Source organism: Myotis brandtii, unplaced genomic scaffold, assembly GCF_000412655.1.
Source record: "Myotis brandtii unplaced genomic scaffold, ASM41265v1 scaffold469, whole genome shotgun sequence".
In the NCBI taxonomy this organism is placed as follows: Eukaryota; Metazoa; Chordata; class Mammalia; order Chiroptera; family Vespertilionidae; genus Myotis; species Myotis brandtii.
The window spans coordinates 1,791,931-1,818,001 of record NW_005367911.1 but is presented as its reverse complement, the minus strand read 5'-3'; the positions used below and the strand labels follow the sequence as shown (position 1 = coordinate 1,818,001).

General features: G+C 37.9%; 1 protein-coding gene across 1 annotated transcript; it reads left to right on the top strand.

Annotated features, from left to right (window-relative positions):
- The first annotated feature begins 1,988 nt into the window (after positions 1 to 1,988).
- On the top strand, positions 1,989 to 25,576 carry GNA13 (guanine nucleotide binding protein (G protein), alpha 13). The gene is made up of 3 exons (XM_005875781.2): positions 1,989 to 2,243; positions 19,515 to 19,565; positions 24,139 to 25,576. Exons 1-3 carry the CDS (start codon positions 2,019 to 2,021, stop codon positions 24,709 to 24,711), a joined length of 849 nt encoding a protein of 282 aa, XP_005875843.1. The 5' UTR covers positions 1,989 to 2,018; the 3' UTR covers positions 24,712 to 25,576.
- The last annotated feature ends 495 nt before the right edge of the window (positions 25,577 to 26,071 follow it).

Genomic DNA, 26,071 nt, shown 5'->3' with positions numbered 1-26,071 from the left:
CCTCCACCCCCACCCGGGCCCGGCCTCCCCGCCCCTGGTGGGGGACCCGAGTCACATGGGGTGGGCCCGCTCCCGGCTCCCTGCTTCCCGGGCGCCTCCTGAGCTGGGAGCTCTGCAACCGTCGCGATCAGGAAACTTTTTTGCCGAGACGCGTCAAGGGCAAAGGGTGACCGTCCTGGGTCCTCCTGGACAAGGATATGAAACTTGAGGGTGTTATGTTTGCTGCGCAGGTACCGGGGAGAGGAGACCCGTTATAGTTTAAAAAAATTAGCATCCGTGGTTTCTCGGCCCAGAGTCAGGGCCGGGCAGGATGTTTGCCTGTGATCATATGCACACGTTCCTCTCCCTCCCTCTCCTCTCCTCTCTCTTTTAATAATTTGAGGGGGTGCACACCACAACTTGCTTCAATTATTTAAATGAAATTGTGCATTGATATAAAGAACCTTTGACCTAAAAAAGGATGTGGAGCCTGTACAGGTAGCCCATGAATCAGTGTCAGCTTGGATCGTCGACTCTGCTACTTGACATTACTTTTAAAAAGTTATACGTTGTTCTTCAGTGAAAAATGCACAAGACTTTTATTTCTGGGATTTCAAAGGATTAGAGAAGATGGCTTTCATTTTGCCATTTGAGCGATAAGCAGCACTTGTTTTTCTTAGCACCAGATATTTTCTGTTTTAGAAGACGTTTTGCCAAACTTGAGGTACAGAGTCTGGTCCTTCAGGTGCATCCAGATTCTCTTTATTTCATCCGGGTAGCAGTTATCTAGGAGTTTGCGACAGGTTTCAGGTCTTTAAAGCATTTTTTAATGGAATTTTTGTTTGTTTGTTTGGGAAGTACTTAAGCAGCTCCTTTGGGTCACTTTTTCTCCCAGGACTGAGTAGAGGAAAACTGTGTGTGTGTGTGTGTGTGTGTGTGTGTGTGTGTGTGTGTGTGTGTGTGTGGGGGGGGGGGGGGGGTGTTAATGACTGAGAAGAGCACTAGGCGGGGAGCTCCCAGACCACAGTGAGCTCCCAGCCCTAGCACCACTGCAGTTAAGCCGTGCAAAACAGCTGTATTTATCCTATCTTAATGTTTAGCACGAAAGTAATTAAGGTCTCTTTCAAGGCCTCAGACTCCACCTTGCCAATTCTTAATTCAAGGTACCTTTGTATCCTGATGTAGCTGAATTCAGGAATTACGTCAATGAACAGAGTCGACATGTTAACAGATTATGAGCCAGGTAAATGCCTGGTTCTTACATGTGCCTATTTTGAACATTGAGTATGAGATGCAGTAAGTCACTAGACATCTACTTTTTTTGAGTTGGCATGATCAGAAAATTGACAGCACAACAGTTTTTCAGTTATCCAAACAAATGAGTTCTTGATAGTTATGTGACTGTTTGATGGACCAAAGATAACAGTGTAGTGATAGAGTTATTGGGCTTGAACTAATCTCTGTGAGTTGAAATCTCTGTTTTTATCTTTTTTTTTGCATTTGGTCTTTCTTTTAGGGAACTCTAATGCCATCCTGTGACTTATACTGATGTGAAGCTTGACATGCTTTTTTGAGTTTTGAATGTGTTCTAAAAGACTCAGTGTTGGATTAAGCAGGGTGCTTAGGGACCAAATAACCTGGCATTTCGTAAATGAATGTCTTTGAGGGGCTCAGAGAATCTTGGTTGCAGCCGTTTTCTTCAGAGCCTGGACATCGGTCTATGCAGCTTTTTTTTTTCTCTTGTGACTGACTACCTTCTACCTCAGAAGTTATTTTATAAATTAGAACATGTTAAAATCCTTCAGAAAGAGCAATTGTTTAATAGTACATGCTTTTCAAGGCTCTGATTTTATGACTGTAAATAACTTAGTTTTTTTAAACTCTGAGAAGTTACAGATGTCTGTTTTGATGTTGGTCTCCATCTTTGGAGGAGGTAGGTCTGGAGTAGTAAAGAATTTTAAGAAAATAATCCTGGAATAGAATCTTTGAGAATCCAATTATTCCTATCAAACTTTCTTTTCTTTTTTTTTAACCAAGGTATGAGGGTGCTGGTAGATGCTCGAGAGAAGCTTCATATTCCTTGGGGAGATAACTCAAACCAACTCAATGGAGACAAGATGATGTCATTTGATACCCGTTCCCCCTTGGTGGCCCAGGGACTGGTGGAAACTCGAGTTTTTTTACAATATCTTCCTGCTATAAGAGCGTTATGGGCAGACAGCGGCATACAGAATGCCTATGACCGACGTCGAGAATTTCAACTGGTAAGAGATTTGTTAAAATGCTGTGATTTTATTTTAATGACATTTATTATCTGAGAGTTACACACCCTTTTCACTGACTTCCACAATGTAATATATATCTGTGCAGAATTTTAGCCTCAGAAATTGGGGTTGCTATATAGATGAGCTGTTTACTAGCAAGGTAAAAATAAGGTAAACCCCATAGATTTGGCGAAGCTGTGATAGTTAATTGATCATTTTTCCTTTTTGAAAGTAAGATAACAATTTTCGTAAGCACTGCTACATTTTTTCTGCTTTTGAAAATAATTACCTCTCTATTACAGCAATAATATTCATCCTTCTTTTGAAAAAAAATCAAGCTTTTACTCTTGGACTAAGAGTTCAATAACTGAACTAGGTTCAACTGTGCTATTTGGTCTTTAGAAGTACTCATTTTTTATGGTACAGATTAATAGTGACAGATTAAAGTCCTTAATAATCTTTAACAGTCATTGTGCTTTTCATACATTTGCATTCTGTTTTTGCATGTGTATTTTTTTAAGGCTTCTAAGCACATTTTACAAAATGAATTTTTTATTTTTTCAAAGAAAATTTTCTAGACCAACTAAGTGGGTGTCCTATTCCATTTGGGCTGTAATAACAAACTACGATAGACTTAAAAACAACAGAAATGCATTTCTCACATTAGAGGTTGGGAAGGTCAAGATCAAGGTGCTGGCAGATTCAGTGTCTAGTGAGGGCCCACTTCCTGGTTCATAAATGGCCACCTTCCTGCTATGTCCTCACTTGGCTAAAATGTATCTTTTTAACAAACAAACAGAAATCTTAGTTATTTTATCTAAGTTATTAGGTATCTGTTTTACATGGGAAGCACCTAAATTTTATTTTATATTTATTTTTTCTACTTTGTCTTAAACAAGAACATAAAACTTTGTAGCTGTTACAGAGGGTGGAAGGGAAAGGATCTGATCTAGGTTAAAGATACAAAAGTAATAACTAAGATAGATTTTTGTTTAAATCAAGTGTTTTGTCATTTAATTGTGAATGCTTTGATTGTATTCTGGGTTTTATTTGCTAAAGACTGGAAAGATCCCAGGAATGATAGCAATCTAGACTGTATACAATTTGGAGCTAAGATCTGAAGTGTTATTGTACTATGATCAAAATAAAGGGACATTACGAGTAAAACTGCTTAGAATGTTGTTTGGTGGTGTCGCTGGCATTAAAGCCATCCATATTTATGGGTGTGGCTACAAAATGACGTACAGCCAGCAGTCTTTGCCATTATAGTTTGTACTCAGAAGCAGTCTTAGCTCTAAGAAGTTCTAAAAAAGTGTTATGTTAACTTTGTATAAAACTGATACTTAGATCTGTCTCTGAATTATGGCTCTCATGTGTGTCATACAGTCTAGCACAGGGGTGGGCAAACTTTTTGACTCGAGGGCCACAATGGGTTCTTAAACTGGACCGGAGGGCCGGAACAAAAGCATGGATGGAGTGTTTGTGTGAACTAATATAAATTCAAAGTAAACATCATTACATAAAAGGGTACGGTCTTTTTTTTTTTTTAGTTTTGTTCATTTCAAACGGGCCGGATCCGGCCCGCGGGCCCTAGTTTGCCCACGGCTGGTCTAGCACTTGGCTATGTGCTATTTTGTATAGTTCTCTTCTTTGGTGTGTGTGTGTCTTGACAAGTAATTTGTCCATTAATGGAAGGCAGAGATTACCTCACAATATTGTGAAAATTGAGTAGCTGGCAACATTATATGTTGAAAATTATTAATTTAACTTAACAAGTGACCTCCATCCAGTTCTCAGATTTGTGGTTAACTTTTGTCCTTTGGTCAGTATCTATATATATATAATCTATATATATAAAAGGCTAATATGCAAAGTGTCCCCATGGGAGTTCAACTGGAGGTTCTATCGCTCGCTATGACGTGTGCTGACCACCAGGGGGTGGCACAAAACGAAGTAAGGCTCCAGCCAGCAGCTGGGGAAGAGAGGCCCCGACCAGCAGCCAGAAGGAAGGCCCTGGCCAGCAGCCGAAAGGCCCCGATCAGCCCTGATCGCCAGCCAGGCCTAGGGACCCTACCCATGCACAAATTTCGTGCACCAGGCCTCTAGTTTGTTATATGAGATTTGGTAGTCTTGCATAAGTTCCTCCCCACAACCCCTTCTCATCTCCCTTCACCCTCTCTCCTGTTTTTAAGTGCTGCTTATTCTCCTCTCTTCTGAATTCATTTTCCCAACAAACCACACTTTCCACTCTTAAATTTTTTCAGGATGTTATTCATCTTTCCAGGTCAGGGAAGAAATGCCGTCTGTAACAGCATGCAGTTCATATTGACTGAATGAATAAACGACTGTACTCTAAAGTTCTCTGTGGGAAAGTTCCATAAGTCCATTTAATTGAAGGTGGGCTTCACTGGCACTTCTTGAATTTGGACATTCACCTCTTACTGTCTCATATCAAGACTGCCTTGTCATCATTGTTGAGAAAGCATTCCTAAGTATTTGCCATTAAGAACAAATAGCTAAAACCACTTAGAATGAGGATCTGCATGTTCTTGACTTGAGCCAGCTGATGCTTCAGGAACAAAGAAGACATTGGGCAGGAGAGACAAGTTCTAGAAATACAATTTTCCTGATAAAAAGTAGGCACACAGGAAAAGAGGGACAGGGCAAAGATATAATTTTAAACTCCTAGAGCACATGGATTTCCCCCCTATATATTCTTGGCATTGTTAATGGTATCTGGCACCTGGTGCTCAACGATTAATGATTCTCATACTTTTTGGATGCTCTGTGGTGCTTGACATAGTGTCAGGCACTGGGAAGGCACTTGACTCATTAAAAATTTTCCTCCAAAGTCATATTCGGTTCCTTCTCTTGTCTACATACAGCCAATCCCCAAGTCCTGTCTTTTCTACCCCTGCAACATCTCTTGTATCCACTCCCTCATTTCCTCCTCTACATTACTGTCCTAGTACCTCTTGCTTGGACTCCCAGGTAATCTTGGTCATATACAACATGGGTTTGCTCAGAAAGTTTTGCTCATCCTCTATTGCCTAAAGAACAGAGTTCAGCTTCTTTATTTGAGTCAAAACTAGCTAGCTTACCTATGATTCCAATAATGTATTCAATATAGCTTATTTGACTACTGCACACGTCTTACAACACCTCAATTCCCACATCCCCTGATCATCTGCTTCCACGGCTCTCTTCACAAAGTCCCTCTGTCAGGGTTTTTAATTACTGTGTCTGTTCATTAGGTCCTACCCTTCACTTAGAACAGTGGTCATCAAATTTTAATGTGACTAAATGCACTCCATAGACTCCTTAAATCAGATTCACTGGAATGCTTGCTTAATACAAATCTAAACAGATTCCGAGACATCATCAGAAGGGGATCTGATTCAGGAATCTGGGAGGGGACCCAGTGATCTGTATTTTTAGCAGACAGCCATTGGCAATTTGGATGAATTTGTTCCTTGGCCACACTGAAGAACAGTGCTTAGGATCAAAGCTTTCCCCATGGTCCCGGCTGGAATGCCCCTGCCCATGCTCTCTGTGGTATGCTTGTGTTCTAACCCTCACATGTGTTCAAGTTATTTGCATTCTTGTTTGGCTCTCCCACTGAAGTAGAGGCTCCTTTGGTATGACTTGTTTGTCTTTTTCTCTCTCACTAGCATAAGACCTGACATTTATTTTATTCCCTCATTTTTTAGACATACTGAATTAATAAGGTTATTTTTAAAAAAGAGAAACATCTCACATTAAGTTCCTTCCAGGAAATATGAATTATTTTTGTATTCTAATTGGTTAGTTTTCCAGGAGATGGGAAGTCCTTGTGTTGCAGAATAATTTTTCTTTTTTGCAGTGTTTAATAATGTATATTCTTGAATCTTGGATAGAAAGAGTAAACAGGGGAAATGAGAGGTAAAATTGGCTATTTTTGTTTTAACTAACAATTGATTATTAAACTTATTAATGCAAATTGAAAGGAAAAGAAAATGTGTCAGTTTGTTAAGCCTCTCTGGCTTTTTTGCTTCAGATGAATGACTATCCTGTTACTAGTTTTTGGGACAAGGGATAGGATAGTGATATCACAGCTTAGGTTTTCAGCAGTCCAGTCGTTTGTTAGTAATAACTTTGGGTGCAAACATGAATGTTTTTTCCCCCCGAGTTCTCAAAGGCAAACATTTCCTTTTCTGGTTAGTTTCATTATGGGTAAGCTAAATAGCTTACTGTGGAAAAAGAATTTAATCTGTTGTTAGAGCTTAAGGGACCATTCTAGTTCTTACACACTAGCACACTGAGGATAATACCTATATCCTAAGAAGTGGTCTCTGTTGGTACTGGGTTAAATGTTTGTAATGCTCAGTTTTGGCTATGCATTCACTGCAGCCTGCAACTGCACTTAGGAGACACCCTCTCTTACGTGACAGTAGTTAGGGAATTTGGTAAGTTAGATGACTAAAGAGATGGGAGTCCAGAGTTGGCTAGGAAATGAAACAACTGGAGGTATGTAGTAAAACTAAGAAAATAGTTAGGGATTACTGCCAATTAAATTTTTTGGATTTTTAATATATCGTAACTTATTTAGAAATATAAGCAAACTTTGTAGACTTGGGTATATGGACAGGAAAGTGTGTGACACTGGGAGGAATACTCTAGAGCAGTGGTTTTCAACCTTCCTAATGCCACGACCCTTTAATACAGTTCCTCATGTTGTGGTGACCCCACCATAAAATTATTTTCGTTGCTACTTCATAACTGTAATTTTGCTACTGTAAACAATATGTAATTATATATGTGTTTTCCGATGGTCTTAGGCGACCCCTGTGAAAGGGTCGTTCGACCCCCAAAGGGGTCGCGACCCACAGGTTGAGAACCGCTGCTCTAGAGCTTCCTAATTTCTATAAACAATTTAACTTGTCAGCATTAATACAACTTCCTGTAATAACCAGTCTTTCTTTTTAAAAAATATTTTTATTGATTTCAGAGAGGAGGGGAGAGAAATAGAGAGAAACATCAATGATGAGAGAGAATCATTGATCAGCTGCCTCCTGATTGATTGCTCCCTACTGTGGATCAAGCCCACAACCCGGGCTTGTGCCCTTGACTGGAATCGAACCTGGGACCCTTCCGTCCATAGGCCATCACTCTATCCACTGAGCTAAACCAGCTAGGGCAACCAGTCTTTTTTTGCAATCCCTAAAACCAAGCTGTTTTCTTTGTTATCATGGTACCTTCAGTTAGATGTAATTTTTCTTAAGTAGTACAGTTTGTACTTGACATAGTTACACTTCTCCAAGCTGATGGGGTAGTTTATTCTGTGTAACAAAGTAGCTATTTAATCTCATGTATTGGCTGCTGAAAAGAGCTGAGTGCTAAGTAAGAACTTCAGGTTGGAGTAAAATATTTATTTTCACTATAGCATAGATTTGAAATACTATAGAGTTAGAAGCATTGGTTTATTCTTTGACACTAATTTGGATTTGCTTTAGAAAATGAATCAATTTCTGCTTTCAGTTGTAAAGTATGACCATGTTCCTGTTGGAGAAGGATTCAGTTCATTTTCTTTATGAATAAAAGCAAAACAGGACTTTGACTTCAAGTTGCTAAATACTGATTGTCTACTGATTCTAGGCTTAGAGTTAAATATTTCAGCCTATATAAGATAAGGATTACATATAACATTAGAGGTTGTAGAGATTTTAAAATTCAGATCTCTATGGGTAGGATTTCTTGTTGATGAATTTGATCAAATGTCAGAGTGGTTACATTTTTTCCAAACCTTGGAAGCCCAGAGCTATAGTACTGTTTACATTAAAAAACAAAAATGTTTTTAGTATGTACTTATACAAAACAACTTTCTGAGATTGTGTGTGAACATGTATGTATGTATACATAAATATGTGTCTTGATGTGTTTTGTTATATTGACATGTTCATGTCAATATATCTTATATTTTGGGGTGGGAGAGTAGAAACTTGACTAGCTATGAGATTTGTGGGTTCCCCGTGCTGAAAGGGGGATTGTAAAATACTTTGTTGGTTTCTGTATTACACTTTTATTGCTAAACAAAGCTAGTGATAACAGTAATTTATGCTGCTCTGAAAATGTTTATTAAACAACTAAGGGATGGAGCAAGGAAATCATTTTGTTAGGAAAACTAGATGTTAGTTTCAGAATTTCTACTAGAGTGTGGACCTAACCCAGGAGAAAGCTTTGTGAGCTCACTTATAAGGAAAGCATAGCATGATGACCGAAGGACTCCCTGGCTTGAATATTCCCTATTGACCTTCCTAAAATAGGCAGCAGCCCAACCATGTTGAGGTATCTAGTCATATTAGCCCCAAACAGGTGCTAATTTCTTTCTCCAGAAAATGAATTCAAGTGCTGATAATTCTATCACATTTTAATACTTTATGTTTTATCAGAATGCCTTTGTACTTTTCAAAGCTCTGTCACATACATTATCATGCAATCCTTAAAAACAAAATACAGAAATAGAAGATGTGTTATTGTTCCCACTTCACAGATGAAAAAATTCATTTGCAGAGAGAGGTTCCTTAAAGCTTTGAATCACAGAACCAGTAAATAATAGAGTGGACACTAGAACCCAGACCAGCTCCTGGCCCACAGCACTAGCCACTAAACCATCTTGCATGCACTCCAATGTTATATTCGTGGAGCATTCTCTTCTTTTATTCCCACACTCTCTGACCAACACCCATACACTCAAATATTACCACTCCTCTCGTAAGTTCTAGCACATTATTAAATATGTCTAAGGTTTTCTTAAGAATGCATAACATTGCGCTGATATTCATACAGTTGTTTTATATTCTGAACTTTCATAATACTCTTGTGCCATTTCTTTTTATTGTATTAACTTAGGTTATACTTGAGATATAAATTAACTTAAATGACATTTAATAGTAAATTTATTAACTTAGAGTGGCACAGTTCGTCCTAACCACTATTCATCATGGGAAAGGCTGTTTGAATCCTCACCTCCTTGAATACTAAATGTACTACTAGTCATCCTCTACTGATGTTCCATTAGTGAGCATGGTTTTTATTTATTTTTATTTTATTTTTTGTGAACATGTTTTTCTTTTTAACTTTTATTGATTTTTAGAGAGAGAGGAAGGGAGAGAGAGAAACATTGATTTTGTTTTTCCACTTATTTATGCATTGATTGATTGCTTCTTATATGTGCCCTGACCAGAGATCAAACCCACAACCTTGGTATATTGGGAAGATGCTCTAACCAACTGAGCTACCTGGCCAGGACAATGAGCCCTGAAAAAGAATGTTTAATGGCAACCAGTTATCTGAAAGGCAGCCATATGTTTTGTGAACATGTTTTTCTTTTTAACTTTTATTGATTATCTGAAAGGCAGCCATATATTTTTCTAGGAAAGTGTCATTTGGAAATTAGCACATATCTGGTATATAGTTGCTCTTGGTTTGGAGAAGGGGATATCAGAACACTATTATTATTTTTATGAGCTCCTTTGCAGTGTTGCTCAGATAATTGTCACAGTTCTCATACTATTGAGCATTCCAGATTGCAGTTTGTTGCACATTTTTGTTATAGTTAGAAACTATATTTTTATGTGCATATTTCTGAAAATTAAGTGATTTTTATTTCCTTGCTTGAAAGTACTTCATTTTTTTTCTAGTTACATGATACAATTCACTTTTATCTATATGGTAAATATATATATTTTGCAAGATGCCTTTTTTCAAGAGAATTTGTTTAATCCACATTAGAGTATTATTGGAATGGGTTTATACAGATCAAGGAAATTGTTTTGTTTTGAGAACTGGACTAAAGTTACCATCTTCTGCATTGATAGTAGTTGTTCATCTTAATCTTTCAAATTTAATCTCTCTTCTTTGGGCAAAACAAATTTTTAAAAATTTAAATCACTTTGATGAGTGTACTTTTTCATCCCAACTACTCTACAACAGATTCAGAATACTTGAGTAGAATTACTCTTCCTTGATTTATTTTGGTTTTGGTCTCAATCATAAGACCTGTGTACTTGGTTTTGCTACATGAAACTTTACTTTGTATCTTCCAAACAAATTAGAAAATAACCATGTTCAAATGTATTGATTTATTTTGCATATTGTAAGACATTTAGAAATGATTTTAATGTGATAACCTTAAGATTTGGTACAGTTTTCTACAATGCCGTGAGATAAAGTGGAACTTTAAATGGCTAGCCAGAAATCGTGTCCTGGCTGTGCCACTCACTGTGTGAGCTTGAGCAAGCCCCTCAGCATCTCTGAATTTCTGCATCTGAAAATTGGGGACTATCCAAGGACCTACTGTTACTAATTGTTGTAGGGATTGCATGAGATAATCCATGTAAAGGACTTTAGTGCAGTGCCTGACACTGCACTAATATTTTATTAATATTAGCCATATGCACATAAACCATATGTAGCTTTTTAAAAAATAAAGCACTGTAAGCTTTTATTTGATTCATTCTTTGAACTTGCTTACCAATATAAAAAATTCTGAATTCTAAATAATGCAGAATATGGCTTACATTCTCATTAGACCATATGTTGTCTAATAAAGGCAGTACTTCCAAGAGAGATTTGAGGTTTTCATTGCTACATTGGTTCTTGCTGCCTTCTCATGTCACTTTGCTTGATTTTCCATCTAATGAGTAGTCAATTTAGCCAAATCCTTAGCTTCCTGCCCCTTACATAGTGTGGTGAGATACCTTTGGCATAGGTGCAGGTGCTCTGCTGTCTCCTTCCCTCTCCCTCCTTTGTCTCTGTGGCAACCCTCCACCCTCACCTGCTGTGCTCCTTCGCTTTATGCCATTTCCTGTGCCCATGGTGGGCAGAGGCTTTGTGAGTACCACTCAGGTTAAAGAGGGTATTTGGGTTTCTTTTTCCAAGGTAAAAAAAAAAATCCATATATTTATAAAATACAAAATTATTTTCTTTTTAAGATTTCATGTACTTTTATGAGATTTTAGGACTTCTGACCATTTTATATAAAAACCAACTAAAACAGTCTAATAGAGAATTTCTACTTTTTCTCATGGAGCAAAATAAACAAATTTCAAATTTGTTCCCCTAAAGAAAAATTTTTTATTAACTTTGGCATTTAAAAACGATGTTAGCCAATGAGCAAAACTTTAACACCCCCTGCCCCAAATAGTTTTTAACAGTGTCTTTGGGTTTTTTGAGCTGGAGCAGCTGCATGTATCCTGTTAATAGGACATTTCTTTTAACTCTTCTAGAAAGGTTAAAGAAAAAGAGCTGGAATAATGAATAATTGGGGCGAGAGACTTTCACTTTCCTTTTCAGTAAAACTCATGGAAGATACTAACAATGAGCAAAGGGACTAAGTTTTTGCTAGAGATTCACCCACATTATTATTGCCTGGCCAACTGTGTGCTACACGAGGCCTAATAAATAAGAAGATAGACATGTTTATACTTTAGACAAGTTGCTATTCAAATGTAAGATGGTCTCTAAACTCATTTTTATTGATTTTTTTTAAAAACCTAATGAATAATTGAATGCTATATGCTGCAAATACTTTTCATTTTAGTTGAAATCATTAAAAAGAGTAATATGATTTAGCTTATTGAGTTATAATATTGCAATGTAAATGATTTGCTATTTTTAACTGTTATTACTTTGCCACATTTGCAGTAAAACTGTCTTTATTAGCTACAGCTTCAAAAATGATAGGGACTTAAAATTGTTACCATATAGATGATATACATTTCAATTCTGGACTAGGGCAGAGAGAATTATATTTGCTTAATTTTTTCCTTGACCTTTTAAGTTATGTTATGTTCAAATGTTGCAACCAATTAGAAGGTTTTCACCTGTTGTATAGCATTTTGCACATTTGGCCTTAATGTAAGATATCTTTCTTTTGTAAAAGAAGGCTCTTTATTTAAAAAAAAACTTTTATTCTGTAGAAATGCATTATTTGATAGAGTATATATGTCCATCTGATGGTTTCCTATTTATATTTTATACTATATGCAAGTATTAAGGTTTAAAGCATGACTTTGAGTATGTATTTTCATTATGATCATTTGAATTCTTTTCTCTTCATGTGAAAATTGAAGAGCAAATGTAAAAGTCAATGAGGGTAAGAAGGCCTTGGGGAGCAAATTTCAAGGGTTCGGTTATTATTTATTTAACAAGTCTGATAAATCAACTTGTCAACTGACAGCTTTCAGCAGCCTTTGGTAGCATGTCCTTGAACACCTAATACTGAGGAGGCATTTGTTTTAGGCTGGGTATTTGCTAGTGAACCAAATGAAAATGATCTCTGATTTCATTCATCTTAGTGTTAGTTGGAGGAACTTACATTACAAACAATCCCACATGTGATAAGTGCTCTGAAGGAAAAGAAAAGGAACCTGTGACAAAACAAGAGGATGGTTTGAAGAGATGGACATTTAAGTTACGACCCCATGGGTGAGAAAGGGTCAGCCAGGCTAGGAGAGGGAAGAGTTTGACAGGCAGAAAGAGTACCATGTGTGCAGGACCTAAGGTGCGGAAAGCTTGCTGGAGTGTGGAGATTGAAGGGAAGTGAGGAGAGCAGTCAGTCAGTAAATACTTATCAAAAAACCTTTCTACTGTTCTGGATGCTAAGCAGTTCCAGAGCTAGGTGGTAGCCATTGAGATGTAGGGACGACAGTGGATTCAAGGTAAAAAAGTCATTGGGGTTCTGACAGATTGGATATGAGGTGAGGGAGAGAGGCATATGTTAAGAGTAACTCTGGTTTCTGGTTTTAACAACCAGGTGGATGGTGCTTTTTGCTGAAATGAAGACTGTAAGAAAAGAATTTGAGAGGGAAGATTAAGACTTTAATTGGGCATATCAGGTTGAGATCTGTGAGACATGCAGATGGAATCAAGTAGACAGTTTGCTACATGAGTCTGGAATCCAGAATAGAGCTTTGGGCTAAAAGATGGAAATGTAGGAGTTGTTTGTATTTGGGTGGTATTTAAAATCTATAGGATGTACACAGTTATTCAGGGAAAGAGTATAAAAAGAAATTAGGGCTCGGGATAGAGTCTTGAGGAACCTTCAACCTTTTGAGAATGTTCAGAAGAGGAGATGCTAGCAGAAATGGCCAGAAAGATAGGAGAAATCCAGGAGATAGGAGAAATCCAGAAATCCATGTAATGCCATGGAGGCCCCAAAAGTGTTTCAGTGAAGAAAACCATGGTCATTGGTGTCACATGCCACTGAGAGGTCTTGTATGGTAAAGACTGGCATGTCCATTGATTTTGGCAATGGGGAGGTTTTGCTGACTGTGGCAAGTGACAGACTTGGTAAGAATGAAGTCAGGCCAGAAGGGCCTGAAGAGGGAAGAGAGGTGAGGAAGTAGAGAAGATCCACTTGAAATGACTGTTCTCATTTCCCTTTGCAGTACTTTCAACCACCTGGCTTAGTAGGTTGGGTTTTTTCAAGTCTTTTTAAAATTCAGGAGGACATTGTATTAACCAGTTTCTTTGAGTCTCACTGTGAGAAGAAGAGTTAATATCAGTTAGTAATAATTAATCTGTTAGGCCAGGCAAGCACAAGACCTTTTCACTTTGTACTTGATTGTTTTATGACCATTTCTTATATAATGGGGCAATAATTTGATCAGTTATACAATGCACTCATTCATTTCTTTACTCTTTCAGCAAACATGTATTGAATACATTCCCATAGTATGTTCTGGGCTGAGTGGGCGGGCCCTGGGGACTGAAGAACTGCCTGTCTAGCTGTCTTACAAGAGGCTCTCAGTCTAGTGGGGAGCAGATAGAAAAAGTCAACCAACAGTGTTTGTAAATGAGAATGACAAATGCTGTAGTATTTGTTGCTCTTCTGCCAAGAGTATGCAGAATCACTAAGGGTTTACTAACCTAGAAAAGACCTACGAGAGCATGTTGTTCTGTTCACTTCATTTTATACATAAAACATGGGTCCATGGAGGTTAAGGCCACAGGTAGTTTTGGTGATAGAGCCATGATTCAAACTCTGGGCTGTAGGACTCCGTAGCCCATGTCTTATGTTCACAACCAATCATGCTTTCCTGAGTCCCTTTATAGCACAATTAACTAAATAGTGATTTGGAAAAAGAACTGATTACCAATATAAATTTTGAGCTATTTCCCACCTTCATCGGTATTTAGAAACATTCATAGGTTGCATTGCTTTGCTGTCTGACGCGTTTGCCAGGTAGACAGGGAAGGGAAGATGATTAAAGCTTGCGCAAGTTGTGTGGAGCTACTCTGCTGGCCAAAGTTGGGATAATAGGTTCAACACCTAACTGGGAATAAAGTGATCTGGGTTTTCCTCTCACCTGCTGTGTAATAAAGGCATAGAATTTATTAATTGATGTTGATTGTTAATGTTACTTAATGTTGATTATTGTGTAATTTTGAGTTGTGGGGATTTCAAGATTCATTGTAGCACATCATAGAGCAGAACTTTCCATCCCGTGTGCATTCACAAGGACTTCTGGGTATTGTGAATTGCTCTTATAGGCCCTCTATTGGTTATCAGGGGAATTGAAACTATATTTGGGAAGTATGACCTGTGTTGGAAAACTGTGTTTTCTGTTTCTTTTTAACAATTGAGGTCATTTCTTTTTTGAAAACAAAAAAAATTACTACTGAAAGGTTCTAGTTCTGGCACAGCTAAATATTTTTTTGTTCGGATTGTATAAGATTGACCCTTTCCAAAAAAGTATTTTAGTTTTGAGGAATTCTCAAAACGCTAAGCTTTTTATTGTTATGTGAAAACTGGAAAGTAGGAAAATTGTTTTATTTTTTTGAGGGAATTACCCTACCTGCTCCAGAATCCAAATTAGCTTTTTTTATTTTTTTATTTAAAACTATATGTCCATTGTAGAAAAGCATCCAGTCAGCCACTTATGCACCACCCCAAGACATCTTTGTTGATATTTGGTGTATTTCCTTCTGGTATTTCAGTACAACCTCGGTGTTGAGATAAGCTTTTCAGGACTTTCTGTACAGTTTTATATCCTGTTCACTTAGAAGTGCAACGTTAGTATTTCCTGCAGGCACTGATTTTCTCAGAACTGGCAAGGCATTCTTAGAAAACTTTAGTGATTTTTTTGTTTGTTTGTTTGTTTGTTTGTTTACATGGAAAATTCTCTCGTGCGCGCGTGTGTGTGTGTGTGTGTGTAAGGAACAGAAACTGGTCATACTAAATGGTAACATAGAATAAATATGCAGTAAATTACCATGTTGCCTAATTAAGCAGTGTTATATATCACTAGAGGCCTGGTGCACGAAAGTCATGCACTGGGGAGGGGCGTCCCTCAGCCCGGCCTGCCCCCTCTCGCAGTGCAGGAGCCCACAGTTGGATATCCTTAGCACTGACTCAGAGGCAGGAAAGGCTCCTGCCACCACCCCTGTGCTTGCCAGCCATGAGCCCAGCTTCTGGCTGAGTGGCAGTCCCCCTGTGGGGGCACACTGACCACCGGGGGGCAGCTCCTGCATTGAGCGTCTGCCCCCTGGTGGTCAGTGTGCATCATAGGGACCTGTCGTTCCACCGTTTGATCGATTTGCATATTAGCCTTTTATTATATAGAATTATTATATAGAATATTAAAGCTAGCCCCTCTCTGTAATATTAAACTTCTTTCTTACATTTAAAATTTGTATTTCTCTTTTTGTTGATTTTTAGAGAGAGAGAGAAGCATTGATTTGTTTTAATTAATGATGCATTCATTCATTGATTGCTTCTTTTGTATATGCCCTGATTAGACATCAAACCTGCAACCTTGCCGTGTCGGGGTGTCACTCTAACCAACCAAGCTACTTTGCCAGGGCCTGCATTTCATTTTTACAGGAAGAAGATTTTTAAGAGAAATGCTGGCCTTCACTCAGAAGCCTGTATTATTTTTTTTAAAGGAACTGTAATTCTTATACAGACTTTTAAGGATAATTGATACTTTCTAAAATAACAAAATTGAATAGCATAGAAGTATTAGGTACACATGCATAAATATAAGATATCCATGTATCCAAAAATGTGTTAGACATATGGCTAAGTTTTTTTCTCATATCTCTAGGATGAAGCATTTTAATAAAATAAGAGAATTACTAAACTGCATTGTACATTTTGTGTTATGTGTAAATTGGAATTTGGTAGGACTACAGGAATACTCTTAAAAACTAAAATCTAGCTTTAAATTATTTGCTTGGTAAGTCTAATTGAAAAATTGGATATAAAAAGGAATTTATTCATTTGTGAGCAGTAGCAAAGAAAGGGCAGTTTATAAAATAAAGTGATAATTGAGCTCTTTCCAAAAATCTCATTTCTAATTTTGCGCACTAGTTTATTTTTATAGCTTATATGCAAGAAAGAATTAAAATTAATTGTCTAAATTAGGTATTCTTTTGGACATTTGATTTAGGCTGTTGTAAATTATCTTAGATTAATCTGGATAGGTACTTAATTTGATGGAAAATATTTTCAAATATTGGGGTGGTTTATGTTGTACCTAATTTTGGCCCTTTTGGAAGTTTTAAGTGATGCACATAGAAAATGCTAGCAAGAAATTTGAAATTCTGCATTTAGTTGGAGTCAATATAATTTTGACCTATCTACAAAGCGAAGGGCAATAGTTTATATTCCTTTGACTATAAGTAAATCCTCTCGCTCCTTGTGAACCAAACAAAAGACATGAGTTAGTACTTTAAGCATGCTTTAATGATAAAGATGACAATATCACCCTTATTAAAAACATGTACTGTGCGTCACATCAATACTTTAAAATGCTTTTTCCAAATAAAAATGAATAGAGGACGTCATTAAACAAAAAGTAGGCCATCTCAAAGATAAGGAACAATAAAATAGGTCCTTTGTGAAGACCAGGCAAAATGAGAACATCGGGAGGGCAATAAATGAAAGGAGAAGTGAAACTGCCCATAACAGGTTCAGGACCAGAGAGCTTGATGCCTGCCCTGTGTGCAGAGCTGGCCTCTTTATTATGGTTTATTTTGAAGTTAAAATTAAGGGGAGAAAAAAAGACATGGCACTCATCATAGAGGTGATATATTTCAAATGTTTGAAATAGGATGATTCCAAGATCTTTTAATTTAGAGTCATTTTCAAAGCTTTGAACAAACTCTTTAAATATAATCAGGCCTGGTTTTATGTTTATTGTCTTTAAGGAATTACGTATAATGTTCTAATCTTAGATTTCAAACAGTGTGGGCAGAGCAATTTCATGTTATATTTCATCTTTTCATGTGAATACGTGAAGAAACAATAGAGAAAGGACAAGTCAGATGGGAAATTGAGTAATTATCTTTGTCACTAGCCACTTCCTTAGGCTGAATGAAGAATCTTGTTTCATTAACCAACTTTTAACCCCACCCTTTTTTCATTTTGTACCTTACTTCTATTTGGCATTCAGTTCTTGCTATAAACCTTACATAAGTAAATGTTAGATGGAAAAGTTTATATTACACATAGTCTGTGCACAGAATGTTGTCCAAAAGGATCCTTATTTAGATGTGGCTTCACAAAGATATTTGCAGGGCTTCAATTACTACTCTATGTAAATGTGAATTATTAATTAAAAAAAAAACACCTATAGGTCACTTTTAAAGGCAGGTTAATAAATTTCCTATTGACTAGATTTCTCCAAACATATGCTTAATGAAGCCTGCTTAATGAATATTCAGAAAACATTTTGACATGGCTTCGTTTGGGGATTATAAAACTAATGAAAATTAAAGGCATATTATACCTTATTATGGCAGTAGATGCAATATAATATGGTAACACAAGTCACAGTTGTAATTAATTTAAGGAGTAAACAGATTTGTAGTTTTCTCTCTTATCTCTTGATTTTTCCTCTTTAAAATATTTCAAACTTGCAAATAGGACTGGCTATGCATGGAATGGATGTAAGCCACTTTAAACCATTGGACTTTGCAATTTTAGAGCACAAACATCTATCTAGTAGTTTACTGGTACTTCAGGAAGTGTTTTCTTATTAAATTATTAAAACACTTCTTTCTTTTCCAACTACATTTTTGTGTAAGGCCAGATTTTCATCATATACTTCAACCAACCTAAAGTAGCAGTTCAAATTCAGAAGCAGATGAGTGCTCACTATCTTTTATTAAGATATGTTAAAATAGATGCACAGGCGATGGGTTTACTATTGACATATTAAAATGAATTATTAAGTAAAATATTTGTTAATATCTTGGTTTTACTTTCTAATATGGTAAATAAATACCAGTAGCTATAAGCCACATGAACTTTGGGTTCCTCAAGAATCTTAAGATGTGAAAAGGGATCCTGAGATCAAAGAATGTGAGAACTGCCCTAACCGGTTTGGCTCAGTGGATAGAGCGTTGGCCTGTGGACTGAAGGGTCCCAGGGTCCCAGGTTCGAGTCTGGCCAAGGGCATATACCTTGATTGCAGGCACATCCCCAGTAGGGGTGTGCAGGAGGCAGCTGATCAATGTTTCTCTCTCATCGATGTTTCTAGCTCTCTATCCCTCTCCCTTCCTCTCTGTAAAAAAGTCAATAAAATATTTTTTTAAAAAAAAAAATGTGAGAACTGCTATTTTAATTCCTTATGACTGAAAGTGTGGTCCCAGAAATCACTTGAACTATGGGAACTACTCCCTCCCCCACCCCATCTTCACTCCAGTCGGAACTACAGTATAGCAAGGTTTTCCTGTGATTCTCCCATACATTAAGGAATCCCAGCCTTCAGGGTATTCCGGCAGGGGAAGTGCCTCAGTAGAAATCCAACAGGCAAAGTGAAAACACAGGGAGAGAGCACTGGGAGATTCCAAGACCCAGAGCCTTCTTTCCTGAAATGGTTTCCTCTGTTAAAGTATTGCCTGTAACTGGAAGATATTTTATACAGTATTCTCACCTCATCTCTGGTTTGCTCTTGTCTCTGAAGATAACCACCGTTGCTATAAACTTAAGGCAGAAAAATGTAGACAAACAAAAATCCCACTTAAAGTTTAGTTGATATCAAAAGCATACATGCAATCCAAGCAGATGATCACATTTATGTAAAGCATTTGTGAAATTAACCAGGCTGTGGCACTTTGTGGCAGAGGCAGACATTTATATGTTTTTAGTGGGGTTAGTGTTCAGTCTGAAACAAACTATGTTTGGATTAAGTGTACAACCAGACAGTTTAATATAAACTGTTGTAACAAAATCTTCCATTTCTCAGCCCTAATAACTGTTTGTTTTCTTCTTGCTTTTAGGGTGAATCTGTAAAATATTTCCTGGATAACTTGGATAAACTTGGAGAACCAGTAAGTTTTTTAATTGAGTGTTCAGTGCCATTTGAAAGCAATAGTCAGGATATTGATGTCAGGAAATTTAGAAAAAGTATGTATCAGGCTATTTGCTTCTCTCTGTATCCTAGTGGCAGTATTCTGACTGTTCCCACTTCATTTTCCCCCCCTCTACTATCCAGATCTCTGCCATTTCCTTAAAGAATTGCCCTATCCACTGCTTTATGAAAGTAAAACTGTTTAGAGAAAGAAGTTTATGTTTGAAAATGAGATTGCATTTTATATGTTCTACTTTACTGTCTTTTGGGTTTTTTGTAAACAGAAACAGGAAGAACACAGTGAGTTCATTGATTTTAAAACCTTTCAGAAAACGGTATTTTCCAGCTCGGGGCCCCTTTGTGTTGAGTTACAGTGTAAGAGGGCTAGATACTGAAGGCCCAATGAAGAGACTCCACGTTGTAGGAGAAAGAGTTTGTGATTTTCCTGCCGTGTATCCCTCAGAGCCAGCAGCTCTCAGCTGGCTGTGGCTGGCCCTGGCCTGCGCCACCAGGGGCAGAGCAGCTGTACTGTTTGTTCTCCGTATTGGATTCATGCAGAAGACACCATTGGGAGAAAGGTTCTGCTGCCTAGAAAATGTTTGGAAGCCATTGCCTTAGAGTCATTTGTTACCTGCTAAGTTTAGTGCAGTTCTGTTTTCCTCCTCTTAAAGCTAATTTCTGCTATAAATTTTAATATGATCTCATGGGTTCTTTGAGATATTTAACTTTATAACTAAAGGAAAGCACAACATGAAACCCATTACAAGTAGGAAAGTAACATACCGATGGATCTAGGACACGTGAAAAAGTGCTCTCTTTTTATTCTAGCAGGATTTTTGTATTTTCCCTTATTTTGTATTTTGCTAAATTGTATTTGTCTGCCCTTAAAACTGGTGTTTTTCTCCTACCTGTTTCTTACACACAGATGTTCCAGAAGTTGGGATCCCCATATTTATCTGTTTTTACTCAGTCCACATCAGTGAAACTTTTTATTAAGTCTTATCTCATTATCACTCTTTCATCTGGTCAGATTATAAGCCTTAAAAAAAGTTAAGAGAATCCTTAGTAGATAAACTAATTTTTAAGAGTTTTTTTCATGTTTTCCAATCCAAACACTGACCTGCTCTTCTTTTTTTTTTTCTTTTTTACTTTTGAAATACATATATCTTTATTGATTTCAGAGAGGGCGAGATAGAAACATCACTGATAAGAGAAAATCGTGAATCGGCTGCCTCCTGCACTATAAGGGAACAATCCTGCAATTTGGGCATATTCCCTGACCAGGAATCGAACTGTGACCTTCTGGTTCATAAGCAACGCTCAACCACTGAGCCACAGCGGCTGGGCTGACCTGCTCTTCTTTTTCTTTTTTTTTTTTTTACACTAAGCAACCTACAGGGTTGTTTTTTTTCCTGCTCTTCTTAATTTGCCTTTTCACATAGGCCTTCTTTGAGCATACCGTTTAAAGTAGGTCTCCTCCTCTTGTTTTCAGGGTCAGCCCTTGCTTGTTTCAAACCTCCTTGCTCTTATTACTGCAGTTGGTTTACTTAGTTCTATGCTTATTGGTCTTTTGCTATAGGCCAACTCCAGTAAATTTTGTACTAACTGCTTGGTGTCTTATTTTGAGGACAGTTCTGAGGCTACATCTGGAATAAAAAGGAAAAAGTGCTGTAATCAGTTGGTAGTTGTAAAGGAGGGAAGAGTTGTAAACCTGGGTGCGCTGCACATCGGCCACCCATTCTGTACATATTAGACAAGTCACAGGATTGCATTTGCTTCTCTCCATCTCTGACTGTGGCACCGGGGTCATTGAAGCCCTTCTGTGTGCCCAGCCCCATGACCCTCTGGTAGGTGGAACAGCACCTAGGTCAAGGGCCTGGGTTCTGCAGCCAGACCACCTGGGTTCCAATCCCAGTGCTATCACAGACTGGCTCTGTGTGACCTTGGGCGTTTCTAAACGAGTTTTTTCATCCATGTCATAGGCATAGTAAGAGAACCGACCGCATAGGGTGTGGGACAGTTACATGAAATAAACCCCCTGTCTCAGTCTGCTCAGGCTGCCATAACAAAATACCACAGCCTGGGAGGGCTTAAACAAAGACATTTATTTCTCACAGTTCTGGAGGCTGGAAGTCCAAGATCAAGGTGCTAGCTAAGGAGGGTCATGAAAACCAGTCAGCGAAGTTCAGATCTGATGGAGTGTGGGTGGTTCCGAACTCACGATGCAGGAGGGGTCAGTCTGGGGGTGGCTTAGAGATGGAACCAAGAGGTGCAAGGCATTCAAGGCAGAGAAACTAGTGAAGAGATGGTGATCCACGCCTGAGATGAAAGAAGTGGGGACAATAAGGAGGAAAGGAAAAATGTAGGAAAGATTCAGAGAAGGAACAAGAGGATTTAATGTGAGATAGGAGATGACAGACTTAAAGAATGCAGACATTGTTGGAGGGACAGGAAGTAGAAAGGAGAATTTACTGGTTGGACTTGGAGGAGTTGGTAAGGAAGAAAATGAGTTTTCTTATTGAAGACATTGTATTTGTGAATAGATTTGTCAAGTGCAAATGAATGGTGAGCATTTAAAAATGAGACTGCAGAGACTTGAGTGGAAGTTGACCTGCTTGTCACAGCCTTGTTGATTTCCCTCTCTACAGCAAGTGGCCGTGGTGGTGGCAGCGGTGGTGGGTGGCTGACACAGTAGGAACTGATAGATAGTAACGTAAAGTGTGCCAAACACAACTCTTAAGCACTTCATTCCTTTAACTCATATAGTGCTCACAGCACCCCTAGGAATGTTACTATATTTTACAAATGAGGAAATTGAGACAGAGCGGTTAAGTGACTTGTCCAAGGTCACACAGCTAGTTTTAAAGCTGACTCTAGAATTCACATTCCTAATCACTATTACTGCTATACCATTTAGCATTAAATGACATTGTCCTGTGTTTTATGCTTTGTATGAATTAGCCTTTATCTTCCTAACTAGAGTGTTAGCTCCTAATTAAGGCAATAATAAATATGTTTTTATATTTTTGGAATTAGAACATTTTAAAGTAAGAACAATTCAGGGCTGGCATGTTTCTGAGGCATCTGGCACACAAGTGCACTGTGAATTGGTACCACCTTCCTAGAAAGTAGTTGGGCATTTAGTGTCCAGGGTTGTCAAAATGTTTATAACCTTTGACCTCATAATCTTATTCCCGATTATTTAGATGTTTGCATGAGAGTTTTAATTGCTGCACCTCTATTAATTAAAGCAAAAAATTGGAAACAACCTAAATGAGCACTAGTAGGAGAATGTTTCTGTAAATCATATCACGTTAATCCATCGATGTAAAGTAGGTAGGTATGTGAACCACAGCTAGAAGGAAACCTGGAAAGGAAACCTGGAAATGCCAACACTTTGGAGTCCCAGAGTTACTTGATAAAATGGCTGTTGATTACAGATAACTGTGAACTGCCTCCTTTTTCTTTACTCCAACACGCTATTTTCAGGAGATAAGTTTACAATTCGCATTGTAAGGACACTTTCAGAATCATAATACACTATTTGGAAAGACATAAAATGCAGCATTGGAAATAACAGCACTGTTTTTAAAAACTTGCCTTGATTCTAAAAAATATGCTGACCTTGATGATGAGAATTTAAGGCTCTTCTGTTCAGTATTGCCAAAAAGCTGTGTCAACGTTCTGGAAAAATACTAGCCTGAGAAGAGAGAAAGTCAGTTATACTGCATAACAAAGGGCACTGGTACGGTAGCCGGTGACTCGTGAGACCAGCAGCTTCTGTCTGCTCAGGGTCTGGTAGTTGTCTGAGCCTGCTCACAGAGAAAGGCTCATTTGACCTTTGCATAAACTGTCCCTTAGAGGCAGGTAGGCAAGCCATCGTCACCTTCATTTCACAGGCAGAAGTGCTGACAGAGTAAATGACTACTTGTGTCAGTAGATGAGACAGCTGGAACACAACTACACCATACCCTGGAAACAGACCTAGAAAGTGGCCAAGTAAAGTCAGCTAATTAGTTACAGTAGAGGAAGTGTTTTCTATGTTTGTAGTACAGCAGCGATGGTAATAACATGGAGTGACCAGCATAGAGGGTCTTAGTCACTGAGGCGGTAAAGGAATGTTTAGTGTGGATTAGAGAGAGGCAGAACCTAGAAGTGATCCTCCTGAATTGACATTCAGACCTCAGGAGCAGGTGTATGCATGAGCAGTTGGCTGAAACTAAGAGTGGGTTATGGTGGGGAGTTATACTGAAGGCAGATACACAGCAGTTAGTAGATAAGACCTTACTCAGATTTGAGCAGGAATGAAAAAAAATAAATAGGTGCTGCTCATTTGTAGTGAATTTTGAACCAGTCGTCGTACACTAACATTTTAATATATTTGGCATTGTATAATTGGAATAATAATAGTATTGATGCTTTAGTATTATTAAAAGGTGTCGACATGTTAAAAAGATAATTTTGCTTGCATATCCATTCACTAGACACTTAGTAGAACATTAACAATTCTAATTCTGGTTCCTGAGTATAAAAGCTTTTTTTTTCCCCCCCAGAATTATGTTCCATCACAACAAGATATTCTGCTTGCCAGAAGGCCCACCAAAGGCATTCATGAATACGACTTTGAAATTAAAAATGTTCCTTTTAAAATGGTCGATGTAGGTGGTCAAAGATCAGAAAGAAAACGTTGGTTTGAGTGCTTCGACAGTGTGACATCAATACTTTTCCTTGTTTCCTCAAGTGAATTTGACCAGGTGCTTATGGAAGACCGACTGACCAATCGCCTTACAGAATCTCTGAACATTTTTGAAACAATCGTCAATAACCGGGTTTTCAGCAATGTCTCCATAATTCTCTTCTTAAACAAGACAGATTTGCTTGAGGAGAAAGTGCAAATTGTGAGCATCAAAGACTATTTCTTAGAATTTGAAGGGGATCCCCACTGCTTAAGAGACGTCCAAAAATTCCTGGTGGAGTGTTTCCGTAACAAACGCCGGGACCAGCAGCAGAAGCCCTTGTACCACCACTTCACCACTGCTATTAACACCGAAAACATCCGCCTGGTTTTCCGTGACGTGAAGGATACTATTCTTCATGACAACCTCAAGCAGCTTATGCTACAGTGATATACAAAAGACTTGCTGTTTTAATGCCTTTTTGTCTTTTTTATTGTTTTCTGTTTGTTTTGTTTTTTCAAATAGTTTACAACAGGAATTAGAAAAATCTTGATGCTGTGTTGAAGTTCTTGGAAATCTGAGTCCTTCTTCTGCAGACTTTGGTTTGTGGCTGAAAGCTGCTGAATAACAACACATTGCCAATATCTGCTGAAGTTTAGGCTTTGATCGGTTTCTCTATGGCTTCCATTAGAGTGGAGTTGTAATCTTCTGCCAAACCTCAGTCAAGGTATAGTTCAGGCTTTAACACCTTCCACTTTCAAACTGAATTGTCCTGTAGTGCCAAGTATAGCAGGTGTCCTTGAGTATTTGTAGTATGAGGTTGAGAATATTCAGTTCTAAAACAAATAAGATACCTTTTGTCTGCCTGACACATAGCAGCAACATTCGTGCCTAGCTTTATGGTGACCTATTTTGAAATTGCTATTGGAAAAAATTTTGATCTTAGGAATGACATTCTATAGATTCACCAGATTTAGCCTTCATGTATTTTTCATAACTTACATGCATAACAGTTGTTTTGTTTTAAAATTTCTGTGGTTCCTAAAGGTAATGTTTTTAGTGTTTTAAAGTTTACATGAGGATTTCTGGTTTGATGCTAATGGAAGTTCACAAATGGTACGGGGGAGCAAAAGGCAAGCAAGTGCCATATATAGTGTTTTGGTCAAAGTTATGAGTGAAATACAATTTACCCTTTTCATATTTAAATATCATGTAATAAAAGTGTCGGATGTGAAACATTTTGGCCATGGCAGTAACTAAAAATTGCAAGCAACTTGATAACAGAACTTTCTAAATAAACATAACCTTTCCAGATGTTATGTGTTTTACTCTCAGACTTTTAAATCCTGTTTCAGATTATTTGGGGCCTTACTGTAGGAAACCATTTTGCTTTTGGTTTTGTTTTGTTGTTTTTTTAAGTATATTTTATTGATTTTTTTACAGAGAGGAATGGAGAGGGATCGAGAGTTCGAAACATCGATGAGAGAGAAACATCAATCAGCTGCCTCCTGCACACTCCCTCCTGGGTATGCGCCCGCAACCAAGGTACATGCCCTTGACCAGAATCGAACCTGGGACCCTTGAGTCCAAAGGCCAACGCTCTATCCACTGAGCCAAACCAGTTAGGGCAGGAAACCATTTTGTACCATCACAAACGCTTTTCTTTTGCTCTCCTATCTATTCCCATTAACTCAGAGAGTGGCATTTTTGGGATTTTTTGTTGTTCATTTGGAGCTTGCAGTATTTTTGTATCAAACTATTCAAGATACAAGAAGGTATCATTTCAAATTCCTACTCATTCTTGGTATGT